General features: G+C 42.3%; 1 protein-coding gene across 1 annotated transcript in view; it reads right to left on the bottom strand.

Annotated features, from left to right (window-relative positions):
• Positions 1–12551, bottom strand: part of CTBS (chitobiase) — a 36066-nt gene extending 23515 nt beyond the window's left edge. The window contains exon 1 of the mRNA XM_073896417.1: positions 12137–12551. Coding sequence (XP_073752518.1) covers positions 12137–12295 — 159 coding nt within the window. The 5' untranslated portion in view covers positions 12296–12551. The remainder of the gene's footprint in view (positions 1–12136) is intronic.
• Positions 12552–14559: the final 2008 nt, after the last annotated feature.

Raw genomic sequence — 14559 nt, 5'->3', positions numbered from 1 at the left:
AAAGAAATTGAAGACAACACAAATTGAAAGATATTCCATGCTCATAGATTGGAAGAACCAATATTGTTAAAATGTCCATACTACCCAAAGCAATCTACAGGTTTAATGCAGTCCCCATCAAAATACCAACAGCATTTTTCAAAGAACTAGAATAATACTAAAATTTCTATGGAACCACAAAAGACCTCAAATAGCCAATGTAATCTTGAAAAAAAGAACAAAACTCGAGGTATCACAATCCTATATTTCAAGATATACTGCAAAGCTACAGTAATCAAAACAGTATGGTACTGGCACAAAAACAGACACATAGATCAGTGGAACAGAATAATAGAGCCCAGAAATAAACCCACAATTATATGGACATTAATCTTTGACAAAGGAGACAAGAAAATGCAATTGGAAAAAGATGGTCTCTTCAACAAATGATGTTGGGAAAATTGGACAGCTACATGCAAAATAATGAAACCAGACCATTTTCTCATATCATACAGAAAAATAAACTCAAAATGGATTAAATGTGAGATCTGACACCATAAAAATCCTAGAGGAGAATACAGGCAGTAATTTCTCTGATATTGGCTATAGTAACATTTTTCTAGATAGATCTCTTGAAGCAAGAGGATAAAAGCAAAAGTATACTATTGGGACTACATCAAAATAAGAAGCTTCTGCACATTGAAGGAATCAGTCAACAAAACTAAAAGGCAACCTATTGAATGGGAGAAGATATTTGTAGATGACATATCTGATAAAGGGTTGGTATCCAAATTATATAAAGAACCCCAAAACCCCAAATAATCCAATTAAAAATGGGCAGAAGGCATGAACAGACATTTCTTCAAAGAAGACTTTCAGATGGCCAACAGACACATGAAAATATGCTCAACATCACTAATCATCAGGGAAATGCAAAACAAAACCACAATGAGATATCACCTCACACTTGTCAGAATGGCAAAAATCAAAAACACAAGAAACAAGTGTTGGTGAGGCTGTGGAGGAAAAGGAACCCTCATGCACTCTTCGTGGGAAAGCAAACTGGTGCAGCCACTGTGGAAAACTGTATGGAGCTTCTTCAAAAAATTAAAAATAGAACTTCCCTAGGATGTAGCAGTTCCACTACTGGGTATTTACCCAAAGAATACAAAATACTAATTCAAAAAGATATATGCAACCCCATGTTTATTACAGAATTATCTACTACAATAGCCAAATTATAGAAGTCCAAGTATCCACCGATAGATGAACGAATAAAGGTGTAGTGTGTACACACATGTACACGTACACACACACACACACACACACACACACACACTGGAATATTACTCCACCATCAAAAAGAATGATATCTTGCCATTTGCAACAACATGGATGGATCTAAAGGGTATAATGCTAAGGGAAATAAGTCAGAGAAAGACAAATCCATATGATTTCACTCATATGTGGAATTTAAGAAACAAAGAAAAAAAAGACAAAAAAAAAAAAACCATTGTTAAATAGAGACCAGAGAATAAAGATGGCGGAGCAGTAGGGGACCCTATTCCAACTGGTTCCCTGAATTGAGCTGGATATCTACCAGACCACTCTGAACACCCCACCAAATCAGCCTGAGATGTTAAAAGATATATCTGGATCTCTACAAACAGAATATCGCAGGCAGTTGCTTTCAAGATATGAAGCGGGGAGCTGTGATTCCACAGGCACATATCTGAAGATAAATGGAAGAGGGAGGGAGCCATGGGGATCCTACACTGCTGGTGAGCAAAAGCCTCCCACGCTGGGGATGGGGCACAGACTCACAGACAGGTAGCAGCGAGGAAAGGACTTTAGGGCAGCCCCCCAGGCTGAAACCTGGAGTGGTGGGGCTGTGCCTGCGAACTGGGGGTGGCTGGCTGTTTTAGAAGCACCAAAGGGCAGAGATGAGCCCTGACCTGGAGGTGAGGACTGGGAGGGCTGCTGAGGGGTGCAAAATCCAGGACACCGCAGTTTATAGCAGCAGGGACAGAAATGGAGATAGTGTGGCCTGGAGAACTCACTGAAGAACAGACTGTGATCTCTCTGTTCTGAGGCAGGGGGTTGGAAACGATCTCTTCTGCTCTCTCAGAAGAGACGCGGAAAGCCGCCAGAGAACAAAAGCCCCCCAAAAACAGTTTTCACTGAGCCCATCCCCCACCACAGGGGGCAGAGCAACTCTGCCCAAACAGGGTTGCCTGAGTAACAGCGAGGCAGGCCCCTCTCCCAGAAGACAGGCTGGGAGAACAAGAGGCCAACAACTCTAAGGTGCCTATAAAACAGGTGCATCTTGCTTGGGTTGTGGTCAATAATTTGGACTCTGTACATTCCCTCGACCACCCCTCAAAAGAATGACTAGGAGGAGGAACCCCCAAAATAGGAAAGACTCAGAGACTGTGACTTCTGCCACAGATTTACAAATGGATACAGATACAACCAAGATGTCGGAGATGGACTTCAGGGTAGCAGTTATGAAGACAATAGCTAGAATGGAGAAATTGATTAATGGCAACATAGTCTCTAAGGGCAGAAATGAAAGCTGAATTGGCAGAACTTAAAAATACTATCAGTGAGATTCAATCTAAACTAGACAATCTAACAGCTAAGGTAAGCGAGGCAGAAGAATGAATTAGTAATTTAGAAGACAAATTGATAGAAAAGAAGGAAAAAGAGGAAGCCAGGGAGAAACTGAAATAGAACAGAAATTTACAGAGACAATCTATAGAAACAAGGACTTCACAGGCAACATGATGACAAATTCATATCTTTCAATAATCACTCTTAACGTGAACGGCCTAAATGGGCCCATAAAACGGCACAGCATTGCAGACTGGATAAAAAGACAGGACCCCTCCATATGCTGTCTACAAGAGACTCATTTTGAACCTAAAGATGCATCCAGACTGAAAGTGAAGGGATGGAGATCCATCTTCCATGCCAACAGACCTCAAAAGAAAGCTGGGGTAGCAATTCTTATATCAGACAAATTAGATTTTAAGCTAAAGACTTTAGTTGGATACACAGGACACTATATCATTCTTAAAGGATCTATCCAACAAGAAGATCTAACAATTATAAATATCTATGCCCCCAATGGGAGCAGCCATCTACATAAGCCAACTGTTAACCAAAATAAAGAGTCCTACTGATAATAATACATTAATTGTAGGAGACCTCAATACTCCACTCTCAGCAATAGACAGATCATCTAAGCAGAAAATCAACAAAGAAACAAGAGCTTTGAATGACACACTGGACCAGATGGACCTCATAGATATATACAGAACATTCCACCCTAAAACAACAGAATACTCATCCTTCTTGAGCGCACACAGAACTTTCTCCAGAATAGACCACATACTGGGTCACAAATCAGGTCTCAACCAATACCAAAAGATTGAGATTATTCCCTGCATATTCTCAGGCCATAATGCTTTAAAACTGGAACTCAATCAAAAGAAAAAATTTGGGAGAAATTCGAACACTTGGAAGCTAAAGACCACTCTGCTCAAGAATGTTTGGGTCAACCAGGAAATCAAAGAAGAACTTAAACAATTTATGGAAACCAATGAGAACGAAAATACATTGGTCCAGAACCGATGGGACACTGCAAAGGCAGTCCTAAGGGGGAAATACATAGCCATCCAAGTCTCACTCAAAAAAAATAGAAAAATCCTGAATTCACCAACTAACTTTACACCTTAAAGAACTAGAGAAAAAGCAACAAACAATGTCTAAGCCATGCATTAGAAGAGAAATAATTAAGATTAGAGCAGAGATCAATGAATTAGAAACCAGAAACACAGTAGACCAGATCAATGAAACTAGAAGCTGGTTCTTTGAAAGAATTAATAAGATCGATAAACCACTGGCCAGACTTATCCAAAAGAAAAGAGAAAGAATGCAAATTAATAAAATTATGAATGAAAGGGGAGAGATCACGACTAACACCAAGGAAATAGAAACAATTATTAGAAATTATTATCAACAACCATATGCCAATAAATTGAGCAATCTGGAAGAAATGGATGCCTTCCTGGAAACCTACAAACTCCCAAGACTGAAACAGGAAGAACTTAATAACCTGAATAGGCCAATAACCAGTAACGAGATTGAAGCAGTGATCAAAAACCTCCCAAAAAACAAGAGTCCAGAGCCTGATGGATTCCCTGGGGAGCTCTACCACATTCAAAAAAGAAATAATAGTTATTCTCCTGAAACTGTTTCAAAAAACAGAAACAGAAGGAAAGCTTCCAGACTCATTCTATGAGGCCAGCATTACCTTAATCCCCAAACCAGGCAAAGACCCCCATCAAAAAGGAGAATTTCGGACCGATATCCCTGATGAATATGGATTCCAAAATTCTCAACAAAATCCTAGCTAATAGGATCCAACAATACATTAAGAGGATCATCTACCACGACCAAGTGAGATTTATCCCTGGGATGCAAGGGTGGTTCAACATTCGCAAATCAATCAACGTGATAGAACACATTAATAAGAGGAGAGAGAAGAACCATATGGTCCTCTCAACAGATGCAGAAAAAGCATTTGACAAAATACAGCATCCTTTCCTGATTAAAACTCTTGAGTATAGGGATAGAGGGAACATTCCCTGGGTTCATAAAATCCATCTATGAAAAACACACAACGAATATCATCCTCAATGGGGAAAAGAGGAGAGCCTTTCCCTTAAGATCAGGAACACATCAAGAATGCCCACTCTCACCACTATTGTTCAACATAGTACTAGAAGTCCTAGCAACAGCAATCAGACAACAAAAAAAAAAAGGTATTCAAATTGGCAAAAAAGAAGTCCAACTCTCTCTTTTCACAGATGACATGATACTTTATGTGCAAAACCCAAAAGACTCCACCCCCAAATTACTAGAACTCATACAGCAATTCAGTAATGTGGCAGAATACAAAATCAATACCCAGAAATCAGTTGCTTTCTTATACACTAACAATGCAACTGTAGAAAGAAATTAGAGAAATGATTCCATTTACAATAGCACCAAAAACCATAAGATACTTTGGAATAAACCTAACCAAAGAGGTAAAGGATCTATACTCTAGGAACTACAGAACACTCAGGAAAGAAATTGAAGACACAAAAAGATGGAAAAACATTTCATGCTCATGGATCAGAAGAATAAACATTGTTAAAATGTCTATGCTGCCCAGAGCAATCTATACCTTCAACGCCATCCCAATCAAAATTCCAATGACATTTTTCAAGTGCTGGAACAAACATTCCTAAAATTTGTATGGAATCAGAAAAGACCCTGAATTGCCAAGAAAATGTTGAAAAAGAAAAAGCTGGGGGCATCATGTTGCCTGATTTCAAGCTATATTACAAAGCTGTGATCACCAAGACAGCATGGTACTGGCACAAAAACAGACATATAGACCAATGGAATAGAGAGCCCAGATATGGACTCTCAACTCTATGGTCAAATAATCTTTGACAAAGCAGGAAAAAATATGCAATGGAAAAAAGACAGTCTCTTCAATAAATGGTGCTGTGAAAATTGGACAGCTATATATAGGAGAATGAAACTTGACCATTCTCTAACACCATACACAAAGATTAACTCAAAATGGATGAAAGACCTCAATGTGAGACAGAAATCCATCAAAATCCTAGAGAACATAGGCAGTAACCTCTCCAACATCGGCCACAGCAACTTCTCTCAAGATACATCTCCAAAGGCAAGTGAAACAAAAGCAGAAATGAACTTTTGGGACTTCATCAAGATAAAAAGCTTCTGCACAGCAAAGGAAACAGTCAACAAAACAAAGAGGCAACCCACAGAATGGGAGAAGATATTTGCAAATGACGCTACAGACAGAGGGCTGATTTCTAAGATCTATAAAGAACTTCTCAAACTCAACACCCAAAAAAACGAATAAATCAAAAAATGAGAAGACATGAACAGACACGTGTCAAAAGAAGACATACAAATGGCTAACAGACACATGAAAAAATGTTCATCGTCATTAGCCATCAGGGAAATTCAAATCAAAACCACATTGAGATACCACCTTACACCAGTTAGAATGGCAAAAATTGACAAGGCAAGAAATGACAAATGTTGAGAAGTTGTGGAGAAAGGGGAACCCTCTTACACTGTTGGTGGGAATGCAAGTTGGTACAGCCTCTTTGGAAAACAGTGTGGAGGTTCCTCAAAAAATTAAAAATAGAGCTACCCTATGACCCAGCAATTGCCCTCCTGGGTATCCACCCCAAAGACACAGATGTAGTGAAAAGAAGGGCCATATGCATCCCAATGTTCATAGCAGCAATGTCCGCAATAGCCAAACTGTGGAAAAAGCCGAGATGCCCTTCAACAGATGAACGGATAAGGAAGATGTGGTCCATATATACAATGGAATATTACTCAGTCATCAGAAAGGGTGAATACCCAACTTTTGCATCAACATGGATGGGACTGGAGGAGATTATGCTAAGTGAAATAAGTCAAGCAGAGAAAGTCAATTATCATATGGTTTCACTTATTTGTGGAACATACGGAATAGCATGGAGGACATTAGGAGAAGGAAGGGAAAAAAAAATGAAGGGGGGGGAGTTTGAGGGAGAGACGAACCATGAGACGATGGACTCTGAGAAACAAACTGAGGGTTCTAGAGGGGAGGGGGGTGGGGGGATGGGTTAGCCTGGTGGTGGGTATTAAGTAGGGCACGTACTGCATGGAGCACTGGGTATTACATGAAAACAGTAAATCATGGAACACCACATCAGAAACTAATGATGTATTGTATGGTGACTAACATAATTAAATTTAAAAAATTAAAAAATTAAAAATAGAGAACTGATGGATACTGAGGGGGATGGAGTGATGGGTAAAATAGGTGAAAGGGATTAAGAACATACTTATGATGAGCACTGAGTAATGTACAGAATTGTTGAATCACCATATTGTACACCCTGAAATTAATACAACACTGTATGCTAATTATACTGGAATTTAAAAAATTTTAAACAAAGTATAGTTATTTTTAATAGAAGCAATTAGACCTTTACAATATTGAAGTATATATCTCCTTTTATTAACTGTGGGTCAGAGGAGGCGGGGCAAAGTGCACTGGATGCCCTATGACTATTACAAGGGTGAGAGCGAGGAGTTCAAATGGGGGTAGATCTGAGATTTAGAGGACCAACAGTAGTGCTTTAGGCCAAGGTATTTGGAGGATCTCTATTAATTTTGCCAGTTGAATCTTAATAGTGCCATTAGTGCATGTGACTAACCCTGAGGATTGAGGACAATATGCACAATGAAAGTGTTGTAAAACCAGCCAAACAGCATAGAACCTGACCAGTAAAATAGGTTCCCCAATCACTGAAATATTTGAGAGGGGTGTCCCAGGTATAATCTTTTCTGACAGAAGCATTGGCCTGACTTAGAAAACTTTGGTCCAGTGAGAAAACACACAAACCATGACTAAAATATATTTATCCATGAGAGGGGAAGTTGTACAAAATGCATTTGTAGGAACAGATTTCTCTGGATGGTAGGCACTTTGGAAAGCCTCATTAACTTTTCCCCACCAAAATTTGTTCATAAATGCTATCATTTGTCAGTAGACCAATTGTTCAATGCATGTACAGTGGTTAAGTACAGGAAATTTTAGAATTTCTGGTAGGGCCATGGTGTTATTTGGCCCACAACAGAGTTGTCTTTTTATGGAGCCAAGAATTACTAGATTTCCAATATTTTTCCCTTCTCTAGGGCCAATTGTTGGGTATTTCTTGTCAATTTTTCCAAAATTATCATTTGAGAGAACATCCCTTTGAGCTATGGCAGAGGTTTGGCCAATGATTTCCTTGAGAAGAGCAATTTTGGCAGAAATAGTGAGGTGGATTACTTTGTCCTCCAGGGAGTGAGTCTGAAATGCCCAGGAACCTTTAGAGCCAGGGCAGTCAACAAAAATATGGCATCTAATAAATTTTGGACATAGGAGCCATTTTAAATTTTATTTCCATTGGAGATAAGGACAGCCCATTGTCCCCATAATATTCCAAAGTCATGAGCTACCCCCAAAACATAACAGTATAAATGTTTGCAATTTTACCCTTGGCTAAATGGGGGAGGGGGTTAGGAGCCACAGGGTGCCAAGAAATAACAATGTTATTTATTGCTTGGAGGTCTTTGGCAAACCTCCATCCTCATCATTGGGTTTTCTCGTAGCTAAAATAGGGGTATTACAGGCACTACTGCAGGAGATGATGAAGCTCCGAGCATTGTAATATTCTATTATGGACTTGATGTCTCCTTGAGAGGCTTATTGACAGGGCATTAATTATGGGAGAGGTTTTAAGGGATTTGAATCTTGATGGGAGGTGCACTGGGGATTTTGCCAGTATCAATTGAGGCTTTTGCCCATAAAAAGGATGGTAGCTTGCCAATACAAATAAATAAAATATGTTGAAGGGTCATTTAATTTCCTTGGTTGGCTCTTTTCATTACTGTTGTCAAATTCTAGAATTATTTTTCCCTACTGAGAAAAATATTGGCATGATACTTTTCTAAGAAATCTCAGCCCAATAAATGGAGGTAGAATAACTAAAGAGAAAAATAGTAGGTCTCAAAGGGCCTACACAAAAGGGAAAAGGTTCAGAGACAGGATCTTGTTGAGATTTATTAGAGACCCCCCCACTATTTGAACTGTTTTAGTGCTCTAAGGCAGGGGCTGCTCTGTAGCAGTGGGGTTAAGCACTGAGAGTAGCTCTGGTATCAATAAAAACAGATTTTCATTTCCAGTTCTGGAGAGTGGTTTCTCTGAAGCCAATGAAGAGGGAGGATTGAGAAGAGCCCCTATAATTCCTTGGAACTCTGTTACCGGGAATTAAGAGGACATTGGAAAGGCCAACAAGAAGGCTGAAGGTACCATTTAAGAATGCTTAAATTCATAAAACTTTTTCCCAATGCCCTGGCTCTTTAGAGAGGTAACAACAGAAACTACGGGAATTTTGGTTTTGTTTAGGGGTCTTCATTTGCTGGAGTTGAAAACTGAGATTTTTAGCAGTCTTTCTTTTAGGTGGTTCATCAAGGATGTGAGTGAGCGGATTTGCCAGATTAACTAAATCTGGAGTGGTAAGTTTCTTATTTCATCCTGATCCTTTTAACTAAAAGAGAAAGGTCCCAGTTAAGACCATTAATAAACAGAATGAAATGCTACCCAGGTGGATTCAACATCTACAGAAAGACCAGAATATTCTTAAAATACAATTTGGAGTTGATTGTAATAATCATAAACAGGTTTGTCAGGTCTTTGTGTATAAGCTTGAATCTTGTTTCAATCAGCAGGCTTAACAAAAGCTACTCTAATTGCTCAGTAGAGATTTCCAGTGAGTGTTCTAGCATCTTGTCAAAAGTTTGGGGTTTTTCTAAATCACCATCAGGATGTTACCTCAGGGTTAGTTTCATCCAATATTTGGCCTGGTCCTCACCACTAAGCAGGTGGACTAGTTGATAGAAATCTGAGAAATGAAGTCTGAATATGCTAAATTCTTCAGCAAATTTATGGGGTACTCAGTCACTTTAGGAAACTTTATGGCTCACAATTCGGCCTTAGTCCAGGGATCATAAGAAACTTGGGTTTTGTTTAGGTCAACAAAAACTTTAAAGAGGAAGGTTCTGGGGCACGGGTGGCTCAGTCGGTTAAGCGTCTGCCTTCAGCTCAGGTCATGATTTCAGGGTCCAGGGATCGAGCCCCACCTTGGGCTCTCTGCTCAGCAATCAGTGGGGAGTCTGCTTTTCCCTCTCCCTCTGCCCTTCTCACTCATGTGTTCTCTCCCTCTCTCTGATAAATAAAAAATAAAGTTTAAAAAAATAAAGAATATGGTTTTTAAGAGGCTCAGGAGAGGAAGGAGACAGAGATTCATGTCTGCAAAGAAGATGAGGGAGGGAAAGGGGGCCTCAGAAGCCATTTAGACTCCTTTCAATTGTTTGCCTCAGTTAGGTTAGAAATAGTATCTTTCAAAGAGGCAAACTTAGAATCCTAAGAACATCTAGAAGCCTCGAGGTACCATTTAAAATAAGCATCCCATTCAGTTTTTTGTTTTGGAGCCATAGCTAACTTTGAGTAAAGCAGGTTTGGGGAGATCGAAATTCCCCATAATGGCCATTGATGTTCTACATTTTGGTTAAGTCAGTCCATTTAGTTATAAATGCATATGAGAGAGACCATAGTTTTTTTGTTTTCTTAAAGATTTTATTTATTTGAGAGTGCAAGAGCGAGCCAGCAGGGGCGGGGGAGGCAGAAGGAGCAGGCTCCCCACTGAGCAGGGAACCCTACACGGGGCTTGATCCCAGGACCCCGAGATTACAACCTGAGCCAAAGGCAGCTGCTCAACTGAGCCACCCAGGTGCCCTGAGACCATAGTTTTTTTAAAACAAAACTGGCCAGAGCCTGGCCGGGGGCACCCTCAAAGCATTCTGATGACTGGGATCCCATTTCCTAAGGTTTTTCTCTAAAGAGAAAAATTCCTAAACAGCAGTTTCAGCAGAACAGCCTGGTTCCAGAAGGAATCAGACCAAAGGCCAGCACAGTTCCAGTAGGAACAGTCCAGTTCCAAATAGGAGTCCTACCAAGGGCCGAGTACTCCCAGAAAACAAACAAAAACATGGCCTTAAAACAAATCCCAAATAATGTCTGGAAAACTCAAACACAAAACATGGAGCTTGAAATCCAGGAAAAAACTTACCTTCAAACCCCAGGGTCGGCAAGAAAGCAATGAGCACAGGTTGTTTGCTTACCAGCCTCAGAGCTGCTGTGATCTTCTCTGGATCCCACCTCTGATCACTAAGTAATTTCAACCTTAAAAAAACTCAGCTATTTTACCAGCAAAGAAGTGTTTATTTGGGAATAGCAGAGAATTACAAACCAGGACAAAGAGCTACAGCAAAACCACAAAACAAAGGAGAAAAACACTCTTTTTGGAGGAAAAGGGGAAGTTAGGAAGACTGTTATAAACAAAATATCAATTGGAGTAAACTGGGAGTTTGAAGTATAGTGGCTTTTGATTGGCTAAGTTGTAACGATGTCTCATTGATTGGGCTGTTGCCAGAAAGGAGGAAAGCCTTTCTTCTCCCTGTTAGGGTAGTAAAGTAGCACCACCTGCAAAGTACCCCTGCTTTCCCTATTGGGTCTGTGCTTGAGGAGGAGGTGAGCGCTCCCCCTGCCTGGCCTCCTGACCATTACTTTAGGAAGCTTTCTTCCTTTCTTTTTTTAATTTAAATTTTAGTTAGTGAGCATAAATGCAGTGCAATATGGGTTTCTGGAGTAGAATTCAGTGATTCCCCTCCATCACTTATACACAACACCCAGTGCTCATCAAAACAAGTGCCCTCTTTAATACCGAAGAAACAGATGTTGGCAGGGATGCAGAAAAAGGGGAACCCTCTTGCACTGTAGGTGGGAATGCAAACGGAGGCAGCCACTCTGGAGAACAGCATGGAGGCTCCTCAAAAACGTTTCCGTCTATTATTTTTCACAGGATTAAGCCTTTCCTCCTTCAACTCCTGTTGTAGTTATCAAACTGTGAAAATGGTTTTCACATTGCCTGTGAAAGGGTGTTTGATTAAAGTTCCCCAAAGCCTTATAAATTGTTAGGTGGGTACAAGGAGAATTATTTTTACCATCCTTCTTGGAATGTTTTGAGGCGCCAGAAGAAGGGCTGGTAGATAGGGAAAAGCAAAGGTAAGTAGAACATTCTGCATTCCAGTGCGTGTTGGAGTGCTGAGATTCTCTCATGCTAAATATTCATTCTCTTAGAAAATGGTGGAACTTGCTACTTAGGAAATACCTCATTATCCTACCTCCTCGCTAGTATGTCCAGAGTGCTCCCCGAAGAGGCACTGCAGGGCAATGGAAGGAACTTGCCTTTGGGGGTCAGACCTGGGTTTGAACGCCTGCCTCAACCTCTCGGAGTTTCCTCATCACACGAGGAAGGCAATCCATGAAGAGGCCCTCAGGGAGTGGTCAAAGTTGGTGACTGCACCCACAACCACCTCTTTGTAGGGCTGAGTTTTGCTCTAACTTCTTACCAGGCCATAAGGACCAGACCCGAAAGGGCAAGGGAGAGGCACTGACCTCGAAGTCATGGTGCTGGGTGATGGGCTGGCACAACGCTAGATCCTGGCAAGGGCAGTGGGCCCCTGCCCAGAATGGCAGCAATAGCACAGCGAGCCCGGGGACGCCATGTGGTGGGCGGACAAGGAGGCGCAGGTGACCAAGCTTCGGCGGGGACATGACGGCAGCCACTCCTCGGCGACAGTGGGTTCCTCCACCTGCTGGCTCCGGTTGAGACTCTCAGCAAGGCGGGCCCTGCCTCGGGGCAGAGCGGACTTGGGAGGGGCTGACACAGGAAGGGCTGGGCAGTCTTGGCCAATGGGGACAAGAAGGTGGGGTGAAGGGGAAAGGCTGCCTTGAACACCTGCCCTGGCAAGCCAGTGCCTCGGGCCCCCAGCAGACCTGTTGACTCAATCAAGTCAACATCATCAGTACCGTTTATACCCCCTCAACACTCTGCACCTGCCTTCGTGTCATGGCCCTTTGTACTCCTTGTACAGTTTGAAAGTGGAGGGGGGCCCCCAAATGGAGAAGTAGGGGACCTTGAGAGGGATGACTGAGCACTATTGCTTGAATGGGGGCGGGGGTTCGGGAGCTTTCCTGGTGTGCTTTGAAACTGGCACCCGCACACAGAGGGCAGGGAGAGACGGAAGAAAGAGGCAGGTCACTCCAGGTTGGCAGGTGGCCGTTTTAATAAGACCAGCGGAGCTTACATACGAGGCTTGAGCGACAGCCCTCCAGATCTTAAAAAGCTTTATAAAGGGGCCCCAACTGGGCTCAGTCACATAGGCCATGCAGGTGCTTTCAATACTCCATCACTATCTCAAGGTTATGTCCTTGGAACAGCCCTCGGGAGCCAGAAAGGCCAGCGGAACCCACGTTCCAAGGACAGGCGCGGTGAGGAGCCTCAGAGTGCTCACAGGTCAATCGGCGGTTGTGTCTTTTTGATGACACTCCCAACACTCTACCCCTGGTGACCAGCTCTTACAATCTCATGTGCCCCCCTCTTCCACAATGAGGCTTGAGTGGCCAGCAAGGGGTTTCATTAACATGGAGGTGGCTCTTTTGGTGGCTGGCTGGGCATTGGAGGCAGATGCCATAGTGACGATACAGGTACAAGTAAGAGAAAACACAGATGAAGACAATAATTCCCCAGGTTAGTGACAACGCTTTCTATCAAAAGCCCTGGGATCCAAACCATCAATTTATTAAATCCTCTAAGCTGGGAGTTGGATCACTCGGGGCATTCACCTGTGTCTTCATGTGATTTAATAAGGATGATACATTAGCAGACTCATTAGATGGGAGCTGAGAACATTTTGTTTTGATAATGGCACAGGTGCCTCCCTGTGAGGTAGGAATAATGTCCAAGGCCATCCTATTTTAGAGGACAGTTTTTCTCAGAGTCATTTCAGTGTTCAGTAAGGACAGATTGTTTTGGCTATCAGGGCTTGCTGACTGAATTCAGTAAGGGTTTCTCCATGTGCTGTACCACCCTCCAAGCCTGTGGAGGGAACAAAGACTGTAGCCAGTAATCATACCTGTGAGACAGTGTCCACCTGGGCTTGAGGAGAGAGGGAGGTTGGCAGCTTTAGGAATTTGCCTCAGTTGTGCGTACTATGCATGTTGGCCAGGGGAGGCAGCACTGTCAGGCATGAGGAGATAGACCGAGGACAGGATATGCCAGAATAGGGCCCTCACCTTCTCCTCTCTCAACGTGTATATTCCATTTCAGGCATAGTGCATTTCAACAGGTCCAGCTTGCAGCAGGACAGTGGATCCCAGTGGAGAATGAGTAGTCCCTCCTCACCCAGGAATGTGAAGTAACTCGCCAGCCCTGTCAGCATGCCCCATTGCAAATTCCAGTAGATAATTCCTTTCCCAGGCATGACGGGGCTTGGTGTTCTCAGCAGCATGGCATGCTGACCCATGGTTGAGAGTTGGAGCAAGGGCTGTTTCCTGTCACATCCACACCTGTTTGGTGTTGGGGGCCTTGTCAGGGGTCCCCAGTCTGGGATATGGGGCAACTGGTCCTACTCACTGATTATTCAAAAGTATTAAAGCCTAGACAGTACTTTAGTCTACCTGCCGAAGGTGGTCTTATCTATTAATTTAATCTGCTGTGTTAATATTTTTTCTACCAACCCTGCTGCTTATGGATCATCGGGGAGATAAAACCTCCATTTGATGTCTCTTTTTTTTTTTTTTTTGCCCGGTCTTATATATCATGACCTTCAAAACGTGACTCCCCAATTGCTATTTGATGAGGCTACCCATACATAGTACTCAGTTTCTCTGATCCCCTAATTGTGGCAGCCTGCCGTGCGCAGCGGCAGGGGAAAGCTTGGGTTAGGCCAGATGCAGTGTGCACACAAACCAGGGTATATATGGAATCTTCACTTGGAGGGGGCCAATATAATCAGTTTGCCAGTTCTTCACCGGTT

This window comes from Callorhinus ursinus, unplaced genomic scaffold (assembly GCF_003265705.2).
Source record: "Callorhinus ursinus isolate GAN/ISIS: 27379988/994484 unplaced genomic scaffold, GSC_fseal_2.0 scaffold9, whole genome shotgun sequence".
Taxonomy (NCBI): Eukaryota; Metazoa; Chordata; class Mammalia; order Carnivora; family Otariidae; genus Callorhinus; species Callorhinus ursinus.
Note: the sequence above shows the minus strand (reverse complement) of the source record. Positions and strands in the feature narration are given on the sequence as shown.